This window comes from Hemitrygon akajei, chromosome 10, assembly GCF_048418815.1.
Source record: "Hemitrygon akajei chromosome 10, sHemAka1.3, whole genome shotgun sequence".
Taxonomy (NCBI): Eukaryota; Metazoa; Chordata; class Chondrichthyes; order Myliobatiformes; family Dasyatidae; genus Hemitrygon; species Hemitrygon akajei.
Genome location: NC_133133.1, coordinates 54201250 through 54228604, shown reverse-complemented (window position 1 = coordinate 54228604; position 27355 = coordinate 54201250). Strand labels below are relative to the sequence as shown.

Sequence of the window (27355 nt, the reverse complement as noted above, 5' to 3'; positions counted from 1 at the left end):
GGCCTTCTGGCCCTTCTTGGCTGTGCCAAACCATTTTTCTGCCTAGTCCCACTGATCTGCACCTGGGCCGTATCCGTCCGAACCCCTCTCAGCCATGTACCTGTCCAAGTTTTTCTTAAATGTCAAAAGTGAGCCCACATTCACCACTTCATCTGGCAGCTCATTCCACATCCCACCACTCTCTGCGTGAAGAAGCCCCCACTAATGTTCCCTTTAAACTTTTCCCCCTTCACCCATGACCTCTGGTTTTTTCTCCCCTAGCCTCAGTGGAAAATTTTGCTGCTGCTTATGTTTGGGGCTCTAACATTTTACTGTCATTCTTTGGGACACTCGTCTGTTTGCGTGGATGATTGCAAAGAAAAAGCATTTCAGGATGTATGCTGTATACATTTCTCTGACATTAAATGTACCTTTCAATCCCCGAGATTCATTTTCTTGTGGGCATACTCAATAAATCAATAACTATAACAGAATTAATGAAAGTCTGCAATAATAGGGTGGACAGACAACCAATGTGCAAAAGACAACAAACTATTCAAATACAGACAAGGGGAAAAGGGAAAGGGGAGGGGGGAAAGCAAGATAAAGCAAAAGCAAGTGAGAGAGTGTGAGAGAAAGCAACAGAGAGAGAAAAAGAGCAAGAGAAAGAGAGAGTGAGAGAGAGAAAGGGAGAGAGAGGGAGAAAGCGAGACAGAGAGAGAGAGAAAGCAAGGGGGAGGGGGAGGGGAGAGGAGAGAGAGCAGGAGAGGAGAGAGAGGAGAGAGGAGAGAGGAGGGAGAGAGAAGCACGATAGAGAGAGAATCCAAATACACAAGGAGGCGTTGAGGCCAAGGTCTTGAAGCTTATTGATTTAGTTTTGATGGAAAGATAGTATTGAACATTGAGCAGCAGTTGATAGAGAGCATCCTGATGTCCGCATTTTTGCTGTCAAAATGTTCTAGGATTGAGCAAAGACCCAATAAAATAAAGTATAACATCAAAATTAGAATCAGATTTAATATCACTGGCATTTATCATAAATTTGTTAACTTTACAGCAGCAGTACAATGAAATACATGATAAACAAAGAGAAAAGAATGAGTTACATTAAAAATATATATAGTGCAAAATAACAGAAATAAAAAAGTAGTGAGTTAGTGTTCATGGGTTTGATGTCAATTTAGAAAATGGATGGCAGAGGGAAAGAAGCTGTTCCTGAATTACTGAATGTGTGCCTTCAGGCTTCTGGACCTCCATCCCGACAGTAAGAGTGTGAAGGGGGCATATCCTGGGTGGTAGGGATCCTTAATGATGGACGCCACCTTCCTAAGGAACCACTCTTTGAAGATGCCTTGGGACTATGGAGGCTGGTACCCATGACACAGCTGACTAATTTTACAAGTTTCTGCAACTTATTTTGATCTTGTGCCTCTCCCCCCACCCCCCCCACTCCATATCAGACAATGATGCAGCCATGGTACATTACAGAAGTTTTCAAGTGTTTTAGTTAACAAATCAAACCTCCTCGAACTCCTAATGAAATGTAGCTGCTGTCTTGCCTTATTTATAGCTGCATCACTATGTTGCATCCAGGATAGGTCATCAGTTACTGACACCAAGGGACTTCAAACTACTCACTCTCTCCACTTCTGATCCCTTTGAGGATTGGTTTGTGTTCCCTCATCTTATCTTTCCTGAGGTCCACAATTAGCTCTTTGGTCTTGCTCACATTGAGTGCAAGGTTGTTGCTGCAACACCACTCAACTAAATCATAAACCTCACTCCCACATGTTCTTTCCTCACCATCTGAAACTCTGCAAACAATGGTTGTATCATCAGTAAATTTATAGACAATGTTTGAGCTATGCCTAGCCACACAGTCATGGGTGTCGACAGAGTAGAGCAGTGGGCTAAGCACACATCCCTGTGGAGCGCCAGTGTTAATTGTCAGAGAGGTGGAGATGTTATTTCCAATCTGCACAGATTGCAGTGATTAGAGCTGGTGTTCTGTTTTTATAAAATACTGCAATTTAATTAAGAAACGCTTTGAATGAAGCTAGATAAAAAGACAACTAAGATCAAACTATGCTGGGTAAGTCACCAACTACTTACCATGAAAAGCAGAAATCTAAAAATAGAGCAGCAATTTGAGCAGTCAACTTTTAAAGTAAATTGGATACAGACAATACTTTTAAGGTAAAATTAAGTGGCATTACATTTATACAGGCAACTGGCATTCCCCAACAATGATTGTAAGGAATTGGTATTTAAAAAAGAAACGCAAGTGATCTTTGAATCTTTATTTTTTAATCAAAGGGTGAATCTACATTAAACAATCACCTTGGCACCATCACAAACTATCCCACAAGCAAGAGCATAGGTTAATTTTCAGAAATATTTGCACATGATATTCATGTTACATTCAGCCTTTTCCTTTCAATGGCCATATTTCGTCACATTAATGCTAAGGATTTCCAAAACTGACAAGAAAATAATCAGCAAAATATCAACAATATTTCTCTTTCTGTTGATGCTACAAATCTTATTTTGTATTATCAAAACTTATTCTTACCTTTCAGACCTTTCCTTACAAACTGTGCCTAAGACTGAACATTTCCCTGATTACACTGGGGTAGAAATCTGCTGTCTTTCTATATGCAACTCCATTCCCATCAGAGTGGTTGATTCTTAATTGTCCTGAGTCACTTGACTCTAGAGATGGCCAATAAACAATATTGGTGGATATTCACATCTTTTGCAAGAGCATTTTTTAAAAAAACATGTTTTTGGCCAAGATTCTGCACCATTGAACCATGACTTCCTCACTTTTGACAATGTAAAATTAGCTTTTTTTGATTATGTTTATAAATGCACAATAGATTTTTAATGATTTACACACACGGCACAGAACATCTCTTTGGCCACCAAGTCCAGACTGACCACCAACTCTGCACAGAGAGAACTGGGGATAATTAAACTACTGGAGCGGTGAGGCAGTGGCTCTACTAACTAAACCACAATAGTATACATTAATCATTTTACTTTGATACAGCTTCACTCTTCTAACTGAAAAGAGATTCCAGTTCTTCATTCTTGTATCCAAAAAACAGGACCTTGTGCTTTCCTCCATCACCTCCATACCCTAAATAAAATCAATACGTCTGCCAAGTCCATTTTCACTTCTCTTTTCCTACTTTCAAGCTTGTAACTGAAAATCTGGATACACAGCATAAAACTGAAGGAATGATATAATTAATATAAAGGTCGAGTACCTCTTATGTGAAATTCCAAAACCCCAAAACCTGTGAAATCCTAATTTTTTTTAGCGCTAACATGACATCACAAATGGAAAATTTGAAAAGGCACTGGGAAGGTTCCCAGGTGATGTACAGGTCTCTGCCCACCACAGACAGTTCTGAGAAATGACCTTACATATGTAATGAATAGAGGTTATTGAAAAACAGAAAAAGACTGCATAAAGTGAAAAATTAATATCTTGATCGCATATTGAAAGAGTGGATTTGTCAGCATGAGTGAACATTTGCCACTTAATTGTATGCTGATCATAAAATAAGCAAAGATCTATCATGACAAACTGAAAGTTGAAGATAATTGTAAAAAAGCAGGCTGGCTGCAGAAATTTAAGAAAAGGCAAAACATTAAATTTTTCAAGATTTAAAAAATGTTTCAGATAAAGTGTTTGCTGATAACAAAGCAGCAGATAAATTTATTGATATGTTTGCCAAGAATGTCACTGATGAAAATCTAACATCAGATCATGAATGCTGATTTTAAAAAAGTAAAATATAGATACAGTGTACTGTAACCTTTCAACCAAAACAAGATCGCTGGTAGAGACTGAAAGCCTGTTGTTTGTTGTTGTTCAACAGCTGATTCAGGTTTCTCTCCTGATGCTGCTGTGCTACTTCTGTTACTCTCCACACAGTGCGTTTTCATTTTATTATTGTTTTGTCATTTTTGTTTACTGTTAAGTACATATGAACAAGTGTAAGACAAAAACTGCATACCAGTCATACATAACTTCAGAATCAGGAATGATGGCTAACTTATCATATATTCCAAAATCTGAAACACTTCCTGCCCCAAGCATTTCGGATGAGGGGTACTTAACCTGTATTTCAGAACAAGTAAAAACACAGAACAGTGGAAAATATAGATCAGGCAGTTTCTGTGGAAAAAGAAAAAGAATTAATATTTCAAGTTGAAGACAGTACCAAATACCTGGGCTGTACCACTTGCCAATTCCTACTAATATCAATTAACCTCATCTCTACTTTTTAACGCGCTACATCATTGCTTAGTTAAAATACCTTTCCTGTATGATGATAGGAACTGCATTTCACAATCTCCTTTCAAAACAATCTAAAGCAAAATGACTAAGATGAATTTCACTCTTCTCTGTTGGTGCCCCAGGAGTACAAAAGTATGAATAATTTGCAATTGACTTCATGGGGCCAACCAAGCTCAGAGTCACTCTGCCATGCCATCCCAAGGTTGGGAAGCACTTGAGCATCAGCTCTGAAGCCTCTAACCTTGGAAGCCTCACATCACTTGCTACTATGAAAGGTTTTAAGTGACTTATCCAATGGAGGCAAGGACAGGAAGGGACAGATCCCACCGTAGGGTAACGGCAAGAGCGGTCTGACTTACCTCACAGAGGCAAGGACTGGATACCGACGAGATGAACCAGCAACCACACTCGAACCCAGGGCCACTTATGTTCCAGCCCCAATATGAGAATCATGTGCCTGTGATTAAGCCCAACTGAAACAACGGACAGCCAGAAGACCCAGAGTCCGGAGTCCATGGACTGGACCGTGAACCGGAACGCGGACTTTACGGACCGGACCACGACAGAAAGCTTGGAGACAGTGCGAAAGGGAGGATAGGCAGGTGATAGAGAAGGGGACACACTCAGACAGATGGATTGAAATGTGCAGATAAATGTGAGCTGGTTCATTTTGGTAGGTCAAATATGGTGGCAGAACATGTGGTAAGACTCTTGGCAGTGTGGAGGATCAGAGGGATCTTGGGGTCCGAGTCCATAGGACGCTCAAAGCTGCTGCGCAGGTTGACTCTGTAGTTAAGAAGGACTATGGTGTATTGGCCTTCAAAGATCTTGGGATTGAGTTTAAGAGCTGAGAGGTAATGTTGCAGTTATATTGGACACTGGTCAGACCCCACTTGGGAGTACTGTGCACAATTCTGGTCGCCTCACTACAGGAAGGACGTGGAAGCCATAGAAAGGGTGCAGAGGAGATTTACAAGGATGCTGCCTGGATCAGGAAGCATGTCTTATGAGAATAGGTTGAGTGAACTCAGCCTTTTCTCCTTGGAATGGCAGAGGATGAGAGGTGACCTGATAGAGGTGTACAAGATAATGAGAGGCATTGATCATGTGGATAGTCAGAGGCTTTTTCTCAGGTCTGAAATGGCTAGCACGTGAGGGCATAGTTTTAAGGTGCTTGGAAGTAAGTACAGAGGAGATGTCAGGGGTAAGTTTTTTATGCAGAGAGTGCTGAGTGTGTAGAATGGGCTGCTGGTGGCCGTTGTGCGAGGCGGAAGTGATAGAGTCTGTTAAGAGACTCCTGGATAGATATATGAAGCCTTGAAAATTAGAGGGCTATGGGTAAGCCTAAGTAGTTCTAAGGTAAGGACATGTTTGGCACAGCTTTGTGGGCCGAAGGGCCTGTATTGTGCTGTAGGTTTCTATAACTTTAAAATGCAATGTTCAGATAGCCTTTTTAAAAGGAAAAAAAATCCCAAATAAATAAATAAATAAATAAATAATAGGAGTTTCAGTAAAAGATTAAAATTGTTAGAAATAAACTACAAATTTAAAGTAAAATGAATACAAAAAGCAAGTCATTTAGATTTTAGATGAAGATTACTGACCCCAATGAGAGGAATTAAAATTACTGGTGGTTTCTCTCAATACATCAACTCCTGATGAACTTTGAGAGTGGAAGGATGCAGTCATTCACTTGAATGCCAAGTACATTTGACCCCTCAGCTCAGATTGTTGCAAGCACTGGTATTTTACAGGCAGCTTCTTTCCAACTTCCATTTTGCAATGCACAGGCACAAATATCAGGAACAAACTGATCCACAAAGTACAAGTAGCTGGCAATTCTCTGCTGAACAGCTGGCTGAAAAATGGCATGATCCAGCAGATTATGCTTGCAATTTGAGTTCTGCATCCACATTCAATGGCTGCACAAAGATAATGAACTATGCAGGAACTATATCAACGTTATGGTCCCCAACAGCTTGCAGAATCTGTGGCGTGCTTGTTGCAATGCTCCTCACAACTGCTGAAATTGTCATTGACTTTCTGGAATTCACTTTATTAAACTCATTTGGCTTTGCTAATTACACATTTATCATAGAGAATTTTGTTGACTTCAAGGAGAGCAACATATGAAAACCATATGCATTTATCTTGCACCTTCAGCTCCTTATGCCAATTAAGTCCTGAAGTTTCGGCACTGCTGTACAAACAAAAGTTTGGAATCTGCAGTCACGCACACAATATGATAAAGATAAGACGTTTGAAGAGCAAACGATTGGCTGAAGGGCAAATAGTTTCAATAATTCAAGATACTAAGATCAGGGAGGTTTTGTAAATCAGTTTTGAGATGAAAAATAGATTATAATTATTAATTGTAGACATTAACAATTCATAGGGAATTATACTACTTGGCTATCTCAATTTTTTTTCATGTTGGATTAATAGCCACCCACTTCATGCAAACATAAAGAGCATTCTACCATATTTATCCATTTATATTTATATTTATCCATTCTACCATAAAAGGTTAACAAAGTTCCAATTATCCACCTTGAGGATGTAAAAGCAAATCAGTACAAATCCACAAAAATCACTGTCTTGCAACAATAGTGTTCATCCTGCCAATCTAAATCAAATGAGTTTCTATATATTCTTTAGTGTAGAAATCTAATGTCTTTCATGCAATGACGGGTATAAATTTCACAAAGATATTGAAACGGTAGGAATATTAAGAAGGGATTCCATTGCCTGGTTCAGATTTACACAGAAGGAATAAAAGGAAATAACATGTTAAACAAATTGTAAGTTGGTAGTATTCCATCAATATTACCAATCATATAACTGAAGTCAAAAGTCTACAACATAGAATTTTAAAATGTAAACTGCATGTTGGGAAATTTTCAAAATACAAATCCAACAAATTATGATTCCATCTGATTCCCTTGTACAAACTATGGCATGCTTGAGTATTCCTGACAAATCTCTTTTGCTGAAAATCCAAGAAATATAACCAATGACATATTTACTTGAGCAGGCTTCATTAACTGCCAAAGAGACATCATTATTTTCTGCATATTGCTCTTTCCAAATCTGTTTAGCAATACCAATAAATTCATGCAAAGTAGTTTAATAACCTTAGCTTCCAGTGGATGATCTGGCAGGAGCACATTTTCTCAGATATATTCAAAAGATACATTGCTACATTTTCCATCTGTTTCTACCGAAATCTGCACCACATATGCCAATAGGTAAATAAAATCTCAAAGATGTGGATGAAAAGCAACAAGAATGTTTCATGAGAACATACATCTCCACGGCACTCATCACAATACCATAAAAGGTTAGAAGTATGTAGAGAAACGCATACAGTTGCAGAAGATCTTGACTTAAGGCAAAGTAGCTCTTGGAGATTTCAAAGTACAGGCATGTCAGTGAGTGGTGGGAATCCTGAGGAGCTTGGCAGATATAAAAACCAGGCAAAGTGGCGGTATTCAAATTAAATAGTTACTTGTGGCAAATATAACCAGACTTTCACTTGAGTACATGATAAAAATTCTCAGTTTGCATACATATGTAACCATATTTTCCTCAAGCTCCTTATCTAGATTAATTTTTGTCAAATTTTTGAAGGTGACGGTATTAAACAATGATAATGCAGCTTCTTTTGAATTTTCATGCAAATGCAGAAATTTTAAAAGGAAGAAAAGAAACAACTGCACTTTGATTTATCATTTTGATATATGCAATTACGTTAGCATTTCTTAATTAAACATTTTGAATTGTAATTCTTCAATAAATCAAAAGGAATAACTATAACTTATACAGTGACAAATTTAACTTGGTCACCACACATGCACAATGCCAACAGTAATCCTGTTAGTTAATAAAAGTTAAAAATTGAACAATGCTGATGTAATGCAATTCAACCCTTGTTAAATTTGTCATTGCTAGAAGACAGTGAACCAGATCAGCGTTAAAAAAGTCTTAGACAAAACTAGTTTAACTGCTGCCCTTATGGAAACTGTCTATCCTTAGAATATTAAGGAAATTAATGTAAAAATAATTCAGAAGCTAAATCACAAAAGTTAATTATGTAACATTTTTAACAGTACATATTCTCCAACATTGTCTAAAATTACATATCAATAATGATTTTATCTAAATTGTTACTAAGCAGATGTGAAGCTTTTCTAAAAAAATTATAACTGACTCACTAAATTATATTTCCCACTGGAGATATTGACCATATTTTTTCACTCACTGTATTAAGCACCACTTTTAAAATAAGTATTCAAACAAAAACTAAAGACCAAAACAAAAAAAAATGTGATGAAACAACCAACAGATTTAATGAAAAATACTACAGGTTAACCAAAATGCTTGGGCTAGAAGTGTTTCAGGTTTCAGATTTTGGAATATATAATGAGATAACTTGGGATCACCATCATTTCCGACTGAATTTATGTGCTGCTGGTAAGCAGTCTTTGTCTTACATTTGTTCATCACACATAATAAAATGTATTACATACTATTAATATAATGTGTGGAGACTAACAAAAGCAGCACGGCAGCATCTGGAGAGATACCCTGAATCAGCTGTTGAACAAAAACAAACAATGACAGGCTTCAGTCTCCACTTACCATGCTGTGTTTTGATTAAAAGGTTACAGTGCACTGTTATTTGTATTTAATTTTTTTTTAGATTTTGTAAAGTATAAAAACAATCAGCATTGTAGACTAGTTCTGGCGTTAGATTTTCATCTGTCACAATCTTGGCAAACTAACGAATTTCTCCACTGCTTCATGATCAGCAGACGCTTTATCTTTAAAAATTTAATGCCATACCTTTTCTTAAATCTCTGCAACCAGCCTGCTGAATGTTCATAATTACCTTCAATTTTTAGTTCATCATGATGGATCTTTGCTTGTTACATGATCAGCATACCGTTAAGTGGCATATGCTTACTCTGGCACTGACCGATTGACTCTTTCAATACACAATTGAGATCTTAATTTTTTACTTTATGCAGTGTTCTTCTATCTTTCATCAACTTCTATTCATTACATGAGGTCACTTCTCAGAACTGTCTGTGGTGTGCAGAGATCTGCGCTTCACCTGGGAACCTTCCCGGCGCCTTGTGGAATTTTCCATTTTTGACAAAAAAAAATTTGGATTTCAGAGGCTTTCGGAATTTTGATTTTTGTACAAGACATACTCAACCTTTAACTGTTCCTTAAAAAAACCACATACACTCACGGCTCAGGAGGTAACCATTTGTTTAATGGGCAGATAGATTATTTCTATTAAAATATTATGAGAAAAATGGTTTGAGGTATTTGCACAAGTCACAGGAGATTTGTTGACAAAATAATATTTTTAAATATGTTTCAATTGTCAAGAAATTTGCTGGCTCAGTCTATAAAACTGACACTATGCTGCAGGGGAAACAATTTTGTAGACTTTGCATTAGTTATTTAATATTTACTTAATAAACTTTGTTGATCAAATTCACATTATATATTTATGCAACATTGAAAATGGTAAATTAAACATAATCAAACATGCTTACAAATCTGTGAACAGTATTATATTGAGATAGAGATCCCAACTTTACATCTGCCTCACCTGTAATGTCATTGATTTATGCACTGTAGCTTCAAGACAAATGAGAAGTCAATGCTAAATAAATTTCTCTGCACAGTGGTATATTCTACTGACTTTTGAAATTTATTTACGTTCGGTCTCAAATAGTTAAGGACATATTCCATTGGATATGAGCAACTAATCTCAATTTTGCCCAATATCCAGCAACTCCCAAGGACACTGTAAATTTCCATGGTCAACTAGCTTTGTTCACCATGACACTGCCCATATTATGCAAAATTCTAATGCAGGTACAGTGGATTCCAGTTAATCAGGACAACTACTTACTTGGGACAACTCTTAAAGAACAAAAACTAATTGAGAAATAGCCAAGATTCTTATCATTTATTTGAGACACCATGCTATATCATTGGGACAGTAGACTGTTAGGCCATAAGACAATAAGATATAGGAGCAGAAGTAGGCCATTCGGCACAATGAGGCTACTCCACCATTCAATCATGGGCTGATTCAATTCCTCTAGTCATCCTCACTCCCCTGCCTTCTCCCCATACTTTTGCTGAACAGTTTCTAACTAGCACCAGACATGTGCACTTGTGTAACCATTAAACACTGTGTTTAAAGTGAATAGTTTTTAAATAGCATCAGTTGCATGCAATTGTGTTTGTTCAAAAAGCAATGACTTTTGTCACTGATAGTTGGGGAGAAATAAACATTAAGACAATTCAAAATTGTTTCACTCACTGCCGTTTCACATATTCAGGCCTGGCCATGCCAGAAGTGAAAATGAAATGATTTCACTCCTTCAACAAGTTAGGAGCAATGAAGAACTTGAAGGCATCATCAATCATCTTGAATGTTATAACGAAAATGAAGATTTAGAAGCTGCAATCATCAAAAGCACTGCATGAAGACAACCCATTATCTGCACTGTATCTACATTTGCACTGGTTTTGTTTATTTACAGTCCATCAAAAGAATAAGGTAGCATACACTGGATGAATTCCTCTGCCAATAAGATTTAGGTACTAATACACAGTTTCATAATGTTGTAGTAGTATTGATAGTTTGTTCTAATTTGATCTGTATTTCATTTAAATACATAATTTGTCTCTCATTTAAACAGTAGTTTGTCTTTTTAAAAAACTCTTAATTATTTCCATGAAACTTCGGCTCATTGGGACAGCCACTTAATTGGGCCAAAATCTACTGGCTGCAATGTGTCCAAATTATCTGAAATCCACCGTATTACTATACATGTGATTTTATATTTTTATAATCAAAAGCAATAAATGTTAATTTATAGCCTATTAAAGTGTATATTAATGTAATAAAGCTGCCAGTATTAATACATAGAAAAATCCATCAGTTAAATTTTTGCACGTGAATAAAGCTTTAAGAAACAACTAAAAATATACAAAAAATATGACAAGATATATAAAATAAAGCTCAAGTTAATGATAAAGATAAGCTTTTTAATGCTCATAAAATATTTAATGCTCATAAAACTTTTGCTGGATTTCAAGTATTGTTTATTAACTAACCACAAAATCAAGTATCCTTGGTAAGGAAAGAAATTTGTAATTTCTATAAATACATTTTTTTGTTCGGCAAAATCAGAACAAGATAGCATAATTTAATTGATGAAAAGTCTAACTAGGAGAACCATTAAACATATTGAGATTAAGAAGTCAACAGCCTCAAAGAAAATCAAACAGGGTTTTAAAAATGTTTTCTCTTCCTCCACAAAAGCTTCAACACATCTCTATTTGGATCATCTAGTAGAAAATCCTTTTCTCTGCCACCTTTTTCATTCTCTATTTCTGAATTACAATGCTCACTCTGATAAAACCTCATGATTCAAGTAACAAAAACCTTAATTTGGTGACCATATTAAAAAAAAAATCAAATTCTGTTAAGTTAAAATACAATTCTGCATTAGCTCAAATCACGCTGCAATAATCACATCGCACATTCCATCCTTTAAACAGCTATGGTAATGACATTCCACTTTCAGTCATCCTGACAAATAAAAATTCCATCCAGAAGTTTAATTAAAGTATAATTCATAAAGATTCTTCACAGTGCAGAAACTAGAGAGCAATCACAAAGTTGAAATACTCTTATTTATTACACATTATAGGAGTATGTACAAAAATATATTAATCAAAAATCCTCATTAACCTTAAAATAACAAGTGACATATAATATTAATTATTATAATTGTAATTATTTTGCAGGAATAGAGTACTGGATTTAAGAAATAAAATGGTTTATCAAACACAAAGAATGAAATACGTACTCTGCAAAATCTAATAAATACTATGATCAAAAATGCAAAATTCTAGCTCAAACACAAAAACATTGATCAGCTCAGAAGGCTTAAAATGAAAAGAAATCGTTAATAAACAAATCATCAACCTCATTGCATCTAAATGCAAAACAGAATTCTTCAGCAAAACATTCTGTTGGAATAGTCAGCAAAAGGGAAAAATGTACAATGAGACATGCATCTGAGGCATAAACTATAGAACTTACCTGCATACTGCACAATGAACATTCCCAACCACTTCTTAATGAGTAGAATGTGCGTTCTCTTCCATAGACTGAGGAAAGAGCAGTAAAGCTCTGCTTTTATCCTCCTGAAAATCTCAGCATATAAGCAACTGAGCTAACTGCAAGCAGAGCCAAAGAGATCTTACTAATACCACCACACAAAAGGGAGGCAATGGAAATTACAGGAACCTCCAGGGCACGGCTAGAATTGGCTCTTCTGATCCAGTGCTGCATGTGTCACCATCTGTCTTGAGTGAGTGACAGTTAAGAGCTGACAGACTCGGAAAGGGAAGGGCAGGGGCAGGTGGGAAAGCAATTAGCACTATGCTCATCTGTGAATTCATAGGGGATTTCATACATCGATGCCTTGAGAAGCAGTCTGCAGGCAGCAAATCAGGAGCTTATGATTTGCATGCCTGCAAAGAGCTCCTCCAGACGCAACACGGCTTGCTGAGCTGCTATCAAAACTAGAGGGTGGTAAAGCAAAACAACTTGGAAAAGCATAGGCTGTACTGCATAGCTTGAAGGATGACTGATACCAGCCACAAAGCTCAAAACAATCTTAACATTACATCAAAGCAAAGTAAATTAGGTCATGAAAGAAAAATTGCACTGAAATTAGCAGAAATCCAGTATCACAAAAGGTGACATTTTTTTTCTGAATAGAAAACAGTAATCATTTAATCAATATACCTAGGATTCTAAGATACTGAATAATATCTAAATGAACCCTTAATGAAGTTTTTTATTTTGAAATGCCTTATAACATTAACAATGCCTTTTTGAGAGGTATGAGGATTATTTCAATCCTGTAGCTGTGAAATTGTTCCAAAAGAATAATATTGTAAAGAAGTGAAATAATTTTGAAACAGGAATACGAAGACAATTCTAGCAGTGAGTGAAGATGTTACAATGACTCAGCAATCACAAGAAATTAATTTCATCCTACTCTTAAGACTCCTCAAATGTTCTGAAATATTCACCAAAAGCTATTCCATAGGTACTGCAAATATCGCTTAAACTTAAGCTGCCTACACAGTTAAAATTTGCCTCTTGTCAACATGGATTTGGAATGCGTAATATTTTTTGAGAGTAAAAATGAACTATTGATTTAATTAATCTTAAACAAAGCACTTGCTAACTAATTTAAAGAGAAGCTGGCAGCTATTTTGGGGAATTCAGCTCACCTGGCTTGACAAAGTGTGTAAAAACCACTCCAAAGAAAGACTGTTATGAAAAATGACAATATGCAGTGATGTGGCTTTATTGAAATTCTTGTACAAAGGTGGTGAATAAACAAGGTTCTTGGCCAGAATCTTTTAAAAGTGTTGCCAAGGTTTGGAAAACCACCCATTTGCAATTTAATTTTCAGCAGATCAGATTCTACTAGAATCTATTGTGCTAAAGTAGAACATCGAAATGTAATTACATATTATACTTTTGAGCAAGAAATAAGACAAATGAAGTGGTCTTTTCATAGATTTACAAGCCCTGCAAGCATAACTATTTTAATCATATCCCTCAGAAATTACTTGATTTACAGCCAGTTTTTTGAAGCACTAGGGAATAAGTAACCACTGACTACGGACGTGCTGAGCATTAGCATGAAGATGCATGCTATTAGGCAATCCAATGTACTGATACTGGAATGTACAGCAATACATCAATTACACTGTAACCATCTCACTCCATTTTTTTAATCTGCTATAACAAGGCAGGACTACTATACTAAAGCCACTACCCATAGTAAAAATAATGAGTTTAAAAGTCACAACATATGCTTCGCTTTCTGAATCTACATGGTTAGTGCATCTTTGCCTTTCTTTGATGCATGAAGCCAATGAGATGAAAGACAACAGTCCAGTGATTACTGACAAAAATGTATTATCTTATCAAAACATTTTGTTTTTTTGAATAACAAGTTCTATCTATGTACAGAACCTGAAGCAATGTTAAATTACTAACGCCACCATTCTGAGCCAAGCCAATAACTACAGCATACCTCCACATCAGTTTTATATCTAACTAACACTGCCTAATATCTTGCTTGATCCAAAAATGAATAGGAATAGAAAGGCATGTTCACTGAGCTTGTGCTATCATTAAGCACTAAGGTCCATCATTCTAATTTCATTTCCTCAATCAGTATACTCCACATGCATCATTTTCATCTGATTCAATTTTCAGAGATGCAGAAGAGCAGCTGACAAGATTTCCTTTATTTTTCCTTTTTCCACCAATATAATATAATATTAGAAAAGGAGCAGAAGGAAGAAATAAATCCAACTTCCACTTCACACTTTTATTCCGACCTGCGGTTACTCCATAAATTACAAAGTCTATACCACACAATTTGGTGCCACGACGCTAACCTCTCATACATCATCATGCTCCAAATACAGTAAAACTTCTACTCCAAAACCAAAATCGGATTTAAGTAGCATGGGAGAGTAGTCTCATTTTACGTATATCATTTAGAAATCACACTGGCATGACAGTGGTCTCAGAAAGTCAGGTAACATCTATAGAAATGAATTAACAGTCAACAGTTCAGGCAAGAGCCTTCATCAGGACCGGAAAGGAAGGAAGAAGATGCCAGAATAAGAAGGTGGGAAGTGCGGAAGGAGTACATGCGAGAAGGTGATAAGTGAAGTCTAAGTGTGTGGTGGAGTGGGGGAAAGAAGAAAGAAACTGGGAGGTGACAGGTGGAAAAGGCAGAGGGCTGGAGAAGAAGGAATCTAATAGAGGAGGAGAGTGGACCATGGGAGAAAGGACACCAAGCACAGATGATAGACAGGTGTCAAGAGCCAAAAGGTCAGAGTGGGAAATTAAAGGAGAGCGAAGGGGAAGGGGAGAAATACAGGAAGTTGGAGAAAACCAATGTTCATGCCATCAGGTTGGAGGCTACCTAGGTGAAACATGAAGTGCTGCTCCTCCAACCTGAGAGTGGCATCTTCATGGCAAAAGAGAAGGGCATGGTCCAACATGTCAGAATGGGAATGGAGAGAGGAATTAAAATGGTTGGCCACCAGGAAATTTTGCTTTCGCGAATGGAAGGAGGTGCTCAACAAAACAATCCCCCAATCTACATTGTGCCCCACCAGCATAGCAGAGGTCACATCAGGATGACTGGATACAGTAGACAACTCCAAAAGGTTTGCGCATGAAGTGTTACCTCACCTAGGGGGGCCCTGAATGGAGGTGAAAGAGGAGCTGAAAACTTGTGCCATTTGCAGGGGTAAATGCCAGGAAGAAGATTAGGGAGATTAGTGGGAGGGATGAATGGACAATGGAATTACAGAGAGAGCAATCCTTGAAGAAAGCACAGAGTGGGGTGGGAGGGAGGTAAAGATGTTTGGTGGTCGTGTCCCACTGAAAATGGCAGAAGCTGTGGAAAATAATGTGTTGCATATGGAGGCTCATGAGGTGGTAGGTGAAGACAAGAGGAACTCTATCCATGTTCAGATGGCTGGAAGATAGGGTGAGGGTGGATGTCCAGGAAATGGAAGAGAGGCGGGTGAGGACAGCTTCAATGGTGGAAGAAATGAAACCCTGCTTTGAAGAGGAGGACATCTCTGATGTCTTGGAAAGGAAAGCATCATCTTGGGAACTTATGCAGCAGAGACGAAGGAACTGAGAAATGGTATGGCATTTTTACAGGAGGTAAGATGGAGAAGAGGTACAGTCAAGATAGCAACAGGAATCAGTGGGTTTATAAAAGCTATCGGTTGTCAGTTTATCTCCAGAGATGGAGACAGTGAGATCGAGAAAGGGGAAAGAGGTGTCAGAATTGGAATGTGAATTTGTGGGCAGGCTGGAAGTTGGAGGCAAAGTTGATGAAATCAATAAGCTCAGCATGGTTGTATGAAGCAACACTATTGCAGTCATCAATGTAGTTTAGAAAAAGCTGGGGAGCATTACCAGAGAAGGCTTGGAACATGGACTGTTCCACATAGCCATAGAAAAGGCAGGGATAACGGAGGTTCCTATGGATGCCAATGGCTACAGCTTGAATTTGGAGCAAGTGGAAGGAACCGAAAGAGAAATTGTTGCCCAGCTCTAACAGAAAAAGGATGGTGGTGTTGGAGAAGGGGATCTAGTCAGGTCCCTTGTCAAGAAAGAAGCAGAAAGCTTTAAAGCTCTCTTGATTCATTTCCAGAAATGATGCCTGACCTGCTGAGTTCCTCCAAAATTTTGTATAGGTTGCTCTGGATTTCCAGCATATGCAGAATCTCTTGTGTTTAAGAGCTGGACTCATACTATTTTTTGCTTCCAGATCACTTTTCACATTACACAAACCACGTATCATTCATAAACAGTAAATAGCACAGGCAGGTGTAACTCATTACCAAACAAAATACCATCCCTTTTAAATATAGTATTTTAATTAATTGACTGAATGATACATACCAAAACTATCATGATTTTCTTAGTTTGACTGAACACAGTGTTTGTAACCTTGCAAAAATACAGTTTTTTTTCCAGGAATTTGCAGGCATGTGTAAAATGAAGTTCAGCCAGTGGTTTCCTACATGGAACAGTCTCACATGAAGGAAAGTGATCCCGTTATTTTCAAGTGCTGCAGAAATTTCCACTCAATGGCTATCTCCAACAAGAACAATCTAATTGTTATTGCATTGTTATTTTGCTTAAAAAGGATGGGTTAATAAAGCACTTCATGATTGCAAAAATTAAACAGCTGAAGAAACACAGTAAGCTGAGCAGCATTTGTGGAGGGAAAGGAACTGTCGACATCTAGGGTCCCAACTGCTGTGCTTCGAGCCATTGTTTTTTTTTGCTTCTGCTGTCTGTTGTGACTTTGTTTATCTCTTTCCCTTCTTAATTTAGAAAGCAGTCACAGATACATCCATATGGAATTTTCCATTCCCCTCATCATCCATTCTTATGTCATTTCTCATAAAGTCTTCAAATTCAGTGCCATTATAGGTCAGAACAGTACAGAGGACCAATAATCCTCTTGCCCTTCTTTGCACCTTTAATAATTTCTTTTGCCTTGCACCATCACCATTTTTGTCAAATAATCACTCTACTTCTGCCTCATCAATGACCTTTGCTCTTCCTAGCATTTCATTTAATCTTTTCTAGATTAAAATTTACTTATAGTTCCATCTTTGTCAGTGTTGTGACAAAGGTCAATTACCTCAAACATTAGTTGTTTTTAATCTCTTCACAATTGTTGGAAAATTCTAATTTTTTTTATTTGCTTTTATTTCAGTTACTACCATGCAAGTTGTTTTGCTAACATGCAATATATTTACAACAAATGAGCACTGTACAAAAATATTTGTGCACGAGCAGATCAATTTTAAAACTTGATCTTAGAACATATGACTTGTTCATAATGCAAGTAAGAATGATGGGAAGAAGATGATGAACAAAATTTTCAATAAATGCATGAGCATATTATGAAAAGCATTTTAGAAGGATTCTATTCCACACTCTGGTCTCTTACTTCTTCTCACTTGCTTATCACCTCCACCTGGGTCCCCTCCTCCTTCCCTTTCCCCTACGGTCCACTCTCCTCTATCAGATCTCTTAATCTCCAACCCCATTACCTTTCCGACTCACCGGGCTTCACCCATCACCTTCTAGCTTGCCTCCTTCCCATCTCCCCCCACCTTTTTATTCTGGCATCTTCCCCCTTCCTTTTCAGTCCTGAAGAAGGGTCTCAGCCTGAAACGTCGAATGATTATTCATTTCCACAGATGTCGCCTGACCTGCTGAGCTCCTCCAACATTTTGTGCGTTATTTTAAAAGGATATTTACCAGATATTTGGTGACATCTAGAGTGAAAATTAAACCGCTCCATAAAATAGTAATGCTGTCCAAATCGTTTCTTCTTTAGGCCTTACATCAAGGAATTTTCTGTCGTTTGAAAAAGGAAAAGAAACCAATTAATAAATGTTAATAGCTTAAAGCTTTTCAAAATATGCTCATGGGATGTGGGATGGCTGTCGAGGTTAACATTTAATGACCAACCGACTGAACTTGGAAAGGTGATGGTGGTTGCCTTTTAGTATCTCTGCAGTCATGCTGGTGAGAGCCCAACAGTATAGGTGGCTACAGAGCTTCAGGTTATTGTCATTGTATTAATGAAGTCAAGATGGTGTGCAAGGTGGAACTATCATCTTGGAAGAAGATGACATTGGTATTGGACCAGAAAAGCATAAGATATAGGAGCAGAATTAGGCCATTTGGCCCACTGAGTCTGCTCTGCCATTTCATCATTGCTGATCTATTTCCCTCTCCACCCCAATCTCCTGCCTTCCCCCATAACCTTTCATGCCCTGATTAATCAAGAACCCATCAACCTCTGCCATAAATATACCCAATGACTTGGCCTCCATAGCTGTTTGTGGCAACGAATTCCACACATTCACCATTCTCTGGCTAAAGAAATTCCTCATCTCCATTCTAAATGGACGTCTCTCTATTCTGAGGCTATGTCCTCTGATCTTAGACTCCCCCACCCACATGAAACATCCTCTCTACATCCACTCTATCAAAGCCTTTCAACATTCAAAATGTTTCAATGAGATCCTCCCAAATCCTTCTGAATCTGAGTGAGTATAAGCCCAGAGCCAACCGGTCCTCACATGAAAGAGTTACCATTCGCAGAGTTATTCTCGTGAGCCTCCTCTGAACTCTGTCGAATATCAGCACATCCCTTCTCACATAAGGGGCCCAAAACTGCTCACAGTACTCCAAGTGAGGCCTTCCAAGTGGCTAATGTAGCTTCAGCATTACATCCTTGCTTTTATATCCTAGTCTTCTCAAAATGAATGCTAACATTGCATTTGCCTTTCTCACCAATGACTCAAACTGCAAATTAACCTTCAGGGAATCCTGCACGAGGACTCCTAAACCCCTTTGCACCTCAGATTTTTGAATTTTCTCTCCATTTAGAAAATAGTCTCTGTTTTTATTTCTTCTACCAAAATGCATGACCACGCACTTCTTGATACTGTATTCCATCTGCCACTTCTTTGCCCATTCTCCTAATCTGCCTAAGCCCTTCTGCAGTCTCCCTGTTTCCTCAACATTACCTGTCCCTCCACCTATCTTCATACCATCGACAAACTTGGCCATAGAGCCTTCAATTCCATCATCCAAATCATTGACATGTGACATTAAAAAAAGCAGCCCCAACACAGACTCCTGTAGAACACCACTAATCACCAGAGACAACCAGAAAAAGGCTCTCTTTATTCCCATTCTTTGCTTCCTGCCATTCAGCCAATGCTCTATCCAAGTTAGTATCTTTCCTGTAATACCATGGGCTTTTAACTTGTTAAGTAGGCTCATGTGTGGCACCTTCTAAAAAGGCCTTCTGAAAATCCAAGTACACAACACAACATTCAATGCTTTTCCTTTGTCTATCCTGCTTGTTATTTTTTCAAACAATTCCAACAGATTTGTCAGGCTAGATTTTCCCTCAAGGAAACCATGCTGACTTCGGCCTATTTTATCAAGTGCCTCCAAGTACCCTGAAGCCACATCCTCAACAATGAACTCCCAACATTTTCCCAATTCTGCCTCTCTCTCTTCTTGAAGAGTAGAGTGACATTTGCAATTTTCCAGTCCTCCGGAACCATGGCAGGATCTATTGATTCTTGAAGGATCATTACTAATGCCTCCACATATTCTTCAGCCATTTCTTTCAGAACTGTCGGGTGTAGTCCATCTGGTCCAGGTGATTTATCTATGTTTCGACCTTTCAGTTTCCTAAGCACCTTCTCCCTAGTAATGGCAAACTTATTCAATTCTGGCCCTCGACACTCTTGAACTTCCAGCTTACTGCTGGAGTAGTCCACAGTGAAGATTGATGCAAAATTTTTATTCAGTTCATCTGCCATTTCCTTGTCCCCCATAATTTCATCTCCAGCATAATCTTCCAGCAGTCCAATATCTACTCTTGCCTCTCTTTTGCACTTTATGTATCTGTAGAAACATATGGTATCCTCTATAATATTATTGGCTAGCTTACTTTCATATTCCATTTTTTCCTACTTTTTAAACTTTTTTTGGAACCTTCAGTTGGTTTTTAAAAGCTTCCCAATCCTCTAACTTCCCTCTAATTTTTGCTTTATCATATGCCCTTTCTTTGGCTTACATCTTGGCTATGACTTTCCTTGTCAGCCACAGTTGTGTCATCCCACCTTTAGAATACTACTTCTTTGGGATGTATCTATCCTACTTCTTCCGAATTACTCCCAGAAATTCCAGCTATTGCTGTTCTGCTGTCATCCCTGCTAGTGCCCCTTCCAATTAACTTTGGCCAACTCCTCCCTAATGCCTCTGTAATTCACTTTACTCTTCTGTAATACTGATACATCTATACCAACTATAGGGTAAATTCTGTCATATTATGATCACTTGTTGCTGAGGTTTCCTTTACCTTAAGCTCTCTAATCAATTCAGGTTAAATGCACAACACCCAATCCAGAACAGCTGATTCCCGGTGGGTTCAACCATAGGCTGCTCTAAAAAGCCACCTTGTATCTCCCTCTTGATATCCAGCACCAACCTGATTTTCCCAATGTATCTGCATACTGGAAACCCCCCCATGACCATCATAACATTGCCTTTTTGACATGCCTTTTCAATCTCCAGTTGTAAGTTTTAGCCCACATCCTGGCCACTGTTCTGAGGCCAGTATATAACTCCCATCAGGGTCTTTTTACCCTTGCAGTTTCTTCTCTACCCACAAGGATTCTACAACTTTGTCACCTCTTTCTGAGGATTTGATTTCATTTTTTTTTAAACCAACAGAGCCACCCAACCCCTGCCTACCTGCCTGTTAAGATCCCAACTATGTTCTTTCAGCTACGACTCAGTGATACCCACAACATCATACCTGTCTATCTCTAACTGTGCCAGAAGTTCATCTACCTTTTGCCCTCTTTTTACATTACAACTCATCCCACTGAATGCAATGATACCTTATCAGCAGCCTTTCCTTGCTAGCAGTCTCACTACACACTGCCTCTGTTTGTAAACCAACTGCCCCATCACTGCAGTTCCCATCACCCTGTCAAATAAGTTTAAACCCCCTCCCAAACAGCTCTTGCAAAACTGCCACAAAAATACTGGACTCTCGGGTTCAGGTGTAACCCATCGCTTTTGTACAGATTGCACCTTCCCCAGCAGAGATCCCAATGATCTAGAACTATGAGCCTGCACCAGGTCCCCAGCCATGCATTTTTCTGTCAAGTTCCCCTATTCTTACCCTCACTCACATGTGGTACAAACAGCAATCCAGAGATTACTACCCTAGCAGTCCTGCTTTTTAGCTTTCTACCTAGCTCCCTAAAATCTCTCTTCAGGACCTCCTCACCTTTCCTGCCTATGTCATTGATGCCAATATGTGCCAAAATTTATGGCTGCTCACCCTTCCCATTTAAGAGTGCCGTGGACCTGAACCGAAACATCCCTGACTCTGGCATCTGGGAGGCAACATACTAACCTGGTGTCTCTATCACTTCCACAGAATCTTGTCTCTATTCTCCTAACTATGGAATCTCCTATCATTACAACAGCCGTCCTCAACTCTCTTCTATTCTGCGCCATGGTGCCAGACTTAATGCCTGAGACATGGTCACTGCAGCTCCCCCCTCAACAGTATCCAAAATAGTATATTTATTATTGAGGGGAATGGCCTCTGTACTGGCTGCCCATTTTCCCTCCTCCTCCTGACAGTTACCTGCTTCCTGCAATCTAGTCTTAACTACCTCCCTGTAGCTCCTATCTGTCACTTCTTCAGTCTCCCGTATGAGCCGTATGTCGTCGAGCTGCAGCTCCAGTTCCTTAAAATATTCTCTAAGGAGCCACAGCTCGGTGAACCTACTGCAGATGTGGCTATGTGGGAGACTATAGGTTTCCCAGAATTCCCACATATCACACAAAGAATATAACACTGGCATTTTTACTGCTCTAACTATGCCCTAACAGATGAAGGGAGGGAGTTAATGTTCAAGACGGTGCCTATCAAGCAAGCTTCACAATTCAAGATGTTGCTGAGATTTTTGAGTGTTGGAGCATCTGGTGACCCTGATATCTCTGTCTCGGAAGCTGACATCAGAACACCTTTAAAGAGGATGAACCCTCAGAAGGCGTCAGGCGCTGATGGTGTACCTGGTAAGGCCCTGAAAACCTTAAGACCATAAGACATAGGAGCAGGCATAGGCCATTCAGACGATTGAGTCTGCTTCATCATTTCATCATGGCTGATCCCACTCCATCCCATATCTTTTGATGCCCTGACCAACCAGGAAGTGATCAACTTCTGCCTTAAATACACCCATGGACATGACCTCCACTGCAGTCTATGGCAAAATATTCCACAGAGAGAATTCACTACTCTCTGGTTAGAAAAACTACTCCTTACTTCTATTCTAAAAGGTCACCCCTCAATTTTGAGGCTGTACACTCTAGTTTTGGATACCCCCACCAGTGGAAACAACTTCTCCACATCCACCTTATCTAGTTCTTTCAACATTCTATAGATTTCAATAAGATCCCCACGCACTTTTCTAAACTCCAGTGAGTACAGGCCCAAAGCTGCCAAATGCTCCCCATATGTTAACCCTTTCATTCCCAGAATCATTCTCATGAACCTCCTGTGGACTCTCTCCAATGGCAATACATTCCTTCTGAGATGAGGGACCCAAAACTGTTGACAATACTCCAAGTGCAGCCTGACTAATGTCTTATAAAGCTTCAGTATTATCTCCTTGCTTTTTATATTCTGTCTCCTTGAAATAAATGCCAAAATTGCATTTGCCTTCTCTGCAACAGACTCAATCTATGAATTAACCCTCTGGCAGTCTTGCACGAGGACTCCTAAGTCCCTCTGCATCTCTGATGATTGAATTTTCTCCCCATGTAGCTAATAGTCTGCACTGTTGTTTCTTTTACCAAAATGCATTATCATACATTTCCTAACACTGTATTTCACCTGCCACTTTTTTGCCCATTCTTCCAATTTATCAAAGACCTGGGCCAATCGCATTGCTTCCTCAGCACTACCTACTCCGCCACCTGTCTTCGTATCATCCGCAAACTTAGCTACAACACCATCAGTTCCATTATCCAAATCATTGACAAACAATGTGAAAAGTAGCAGTCCCAATAATGACCCCTGAGCAACCCCACTAGTTAACCGGCAACCAATCAGAAAATGCCCTCTTTATTCTGGTGGGATTGTTCAATCTTTCACTTCTGTATTTGGAGGTTCTCACCTGCTTTAAAAGGGTGACAATCATACCAGTGCCCAAGAAGAGCATGGTCTATCACCCAGTGGCACTCACGTCTACTGTACTGAAGTGCTTCAAGATGTTGAGTGGTATCGCAACAACATTCAAGAACAATGTTCTTGCATTGAACATCACTAAGACAGAAGGGGATGTTGAGGGAACACACAGCAATCCTCACCAAGGATCAGCAGAGAAAAAGGTGTTCCTGTGTGTCAACATCTCTGAAGATCTATCCTGGCACCAACAGAGGTAGCATGACAGTGGCTATATTTCATTAGGAGTTGAGGAGTATTGGTATGTCTGCAAAGACACTCACAAATTTCCACAGAAGTACTGCGGAGAGTATTCTAACTGGTTGCATTACTGTCTGGTATGGAGGGCCCACTGCACAGCATTAGAAAAAGCTTCAGAAGGATGTAAACTCAGCCAGCTCCATCATGGGCACTAGCCTTCCCAGCATTGAGGACTCCTTCAAAAGGTGGCATCCATCATTAAGAAACCCTATACTGTATGACTCAATTAAATACAGTGGAAAACGTTAACTAAATAAGCAGCAAAAAATAACAAAAGTACTGAACAAGTACCAACTACATGTCAGGATATTAATTTGTAACAACAATACCATGAGCAAATGGCAGAAACTGTCAACCAAATGAAAATCACAAACAAGTTCACTGATTAAAGAAGCTGCTGTTGTAATAATGCCAATTCATTACAACTGTATTTTGCAAATTCCAATTTTCCCTTGTACATTTAATGGTTTTCCAATAAAGTAACACTGAGTATTAAATGGCCCTTTGCACAAGATCAAAAATGTGTTTATTTCATGGGTTTTATTTTTTAAGTTTCCATTAAGACATCATCAAGCTGGCTTTTCATTTTTTTTTTTGTTTCTGACAGAGGTGAGAACAGCACTGAACAATAATACAAAACAATAAAAATCAAAATTAGCAGTCCTAGAATTTCCAGTATTTCCAAATGTCTATTATTTACTGATTATTTTGCCTCGTGACTTTAGCAGTTAACTTAGCATCTTGTAATAAATACAAGAGATCCTGCAGAAGCTGGAAGTCCAGAGCAACAGTCACAAAATGTGGTCAGGGAGCCACTATGAAGAGTATAAACAGTCAACATTTTGGGTTAAGACTGTTCATCAGGACTGGAAAGGAAAGGAAAGGGGAAAGAGCCAGAATAAGTGGGGTTGGTGGGAAGAGGAAGGGGTATAAGCTGGCAAGTGATAGGTAAAACGAGGAAAGGAGGAAGGTGGGGAAGAAGGGGATGAAATAAGGAGCTGGAAGGTGATAGAAGAGGTAAAGAGCTGAAGAAGAGGAATCTGATAGGAAAGGCGAGTTGACCATGGAGGAGAAAAGAGGAGGGGCACTAGAAGGAGGTCATGGGCAGGTGTGGAGAAGAAAAGGGAAAGAGAAGAACCAGAAGAGATGGGGAAAAGAGAGAAGGGAGACGGCGGAGAAATTACTGGAAGTTAGAAAAATTGTTATTCTATGAAGAGAGAATACAATTAGGAAGACGGCACAGCAGCAGCTATAATTCATTAGGATTCTGAGGAGATTTGGTATGCCACCAAAGACTCTCGCAAATTTCTACAGATGTAGCGTGGAATGCATTTTAACTGGTTGCATCATATGGACAGGGCACTGCACAGGATCGGAAACACTGCAGAGGGTTACTGTTATGTTTGTGGTACTGGGAAACTGGGTGGCTGTGAATAACACCTATGAGAAACAGATTACATTCGGTATGTAACACAAAGGGAAGCTTGACAGCAACCATAAGATTCAAAATATACATGAATACATAATATATCCCTCCCCTATTACAGTATTTTAAAGGTTTCTTCTCCTTCTCATACATAGAACAGCTGCTGATCTTCTTCATCAAGCACCTCCACTCCATCCCCCAAAGGAGAACTTCCTGGTGGCCAAACATTTTAATTCCCATTCTCATTCCGACATGTCGGTCCATAACCTCCTCTTGTGCCAAGATGAGGCCACCCTCGGGATGGATGGCCAACACCATACATTTTATCTGGGTAGCCTCTAACCTGTTGGCATGATTATTGATTTCTGCTTCTAATAAAAAAAAACCATCCCCCTATCCTCTTCTTCTATTACCCACTCTGGCCTCTTACCTCTTCTCACCCGCCCGTCACCTCCCCTGGGTCCCTTTCTCCTATGGTCCACTCTCCTTTCATATCAGATTCCTTCTTTTTCAGCTTTCACCTTCTAGCTATCCTCTTCACACTCCTCCAGCCTTTTTATTCTGGTATCTTCTCCCTTTCTTTTCAGTCCTGAAAAAGGGTCTTGGCCCGAAACATTAACTATTTTTTCATTTCCATAGATGCTGCCTGACCTGCTGAGTTCCTCCAGCATTTTGTGTGTGTTGTTTTGAATTTCGAGCATCTGCAGAGTTTCTCTTGTTTGTGATTAGCTGCTTAACTATTAATATTCAATGGCATGATCACCAAATTCAACTAACAACAAAAAATATTTTCCCAACTAGGGAAAGGGTTGACTGCCTCTGTTCCCAGACATAACCCTGGGGTTTATTCTGCCCTGTGTGTTCAGTGTTGTTCACTGAGCTGGAGATTCAAACTGTCTGGAGCCAGCTCCATTACGGGCATTAGCCTCCCCATCATCGAGGACATCTTCAAAAGGTGATGCCTCAATAAAACAGGATCCATCATTACAGACTCCTCTATCACCCAAGACATGTTCTCTTATTACTACCATTAGAGAAGTGGTACAGGAGCCTGAAGACACACACTCAAAATCTTATGAACAGCTGCTGACCCTCCTCCACCAGATTTCTGAACAGGCAATGAACCAACCCATGAACACTAACTCAATATTTTTTCCTCTCTTTTAACACTACATATTTAATATATATGTATTTGTAAAATTATATATTATATATGTTTTATCATAAATTATAGTATTTTCTATTCCACTGTATTGCTGCTGCAAAACAACAAATTTCACATCATACGTCAGTGATACTAAACATGACTAATTCTGTGGTGCTGTAGGGACAGGTGTAGTATTTATCATATTTGCAAGGGTAAATGCCAGGAGGGAGATCAGTGGGAAGGGACGAGTGAAAAAGGGAGTCACACAGACAGTGATCCCTGCAGAAGGCAGAGATTGGAGCAGTAGGTGGGGATGAAAAGGGAAAGATGTGTTTAATGGTATAATTCTGTTGAATAAGAAGAAAGTTATGGAGAACTAGGTGTGGAATGCAGAGACTCATGGGATGATAGAAAAGGCCAAGGGGAACACTATCGCTGTTATGGCAATGAGATGAGGGCAGGTGTCCGGAGGAGATGTGGATGAGGGCAGCATCGATGGTAGAGGAAGGTTTTTTTTTTGAACAAAGAGGACATCTCAGATGTTTTGGGATGGAAAGCTTCATCATAAGAACAGGTGCAATGGGGACAGAGGAACTGAGAAAAGGGAATAGCATTTTTACAACTGACAGGTGTCAAGATAGATGTGAGAGTCAGTAGGTTAATAAAAAAATATCAGCAGACAGGCTGTGTCCAGAAATGGAGGCAAGGATTGAGAAAGGGGAGAGAGGTGTCCAAGATAGATCAGGTAAATTTGAGGGTGA

The 27355-nt window shown here is 39.0% G+C and overlaps 1 protein-coding gene across 5 annotated transcripts in view; it reads right to left on the bottom strand.

The window, feature by feature from the left end:
* The window catches only part of LOC140734403 (ecto-NOX disulfide-thiol exchanger 2-like), a 285185-nt gene that overhangs the window by 169640 nt on the left and 88190 nt on the right, over positions 1–27355 (bottom strand). For 4 of the 5 annotated variants that reach the window (XM_073058298.1, XM_073058301.1, XM_073058300.1 and 1 more), the window contains one exon: positions 18240–18338. In XM_073058298.1, the coding sequence (XP_072914399.1) occupies positions 18240–18282 (43 nt within the window). In that variant the 5' untranslated portion in view covers positions 18283–18338. Of the gene's footprint in view, positions 1–12434; positions 12628–18239; positions 18339–27355 lie in introns of those variants that run through there. The other variant, XM_073058302.1, reaches the window with a different exon arrangement.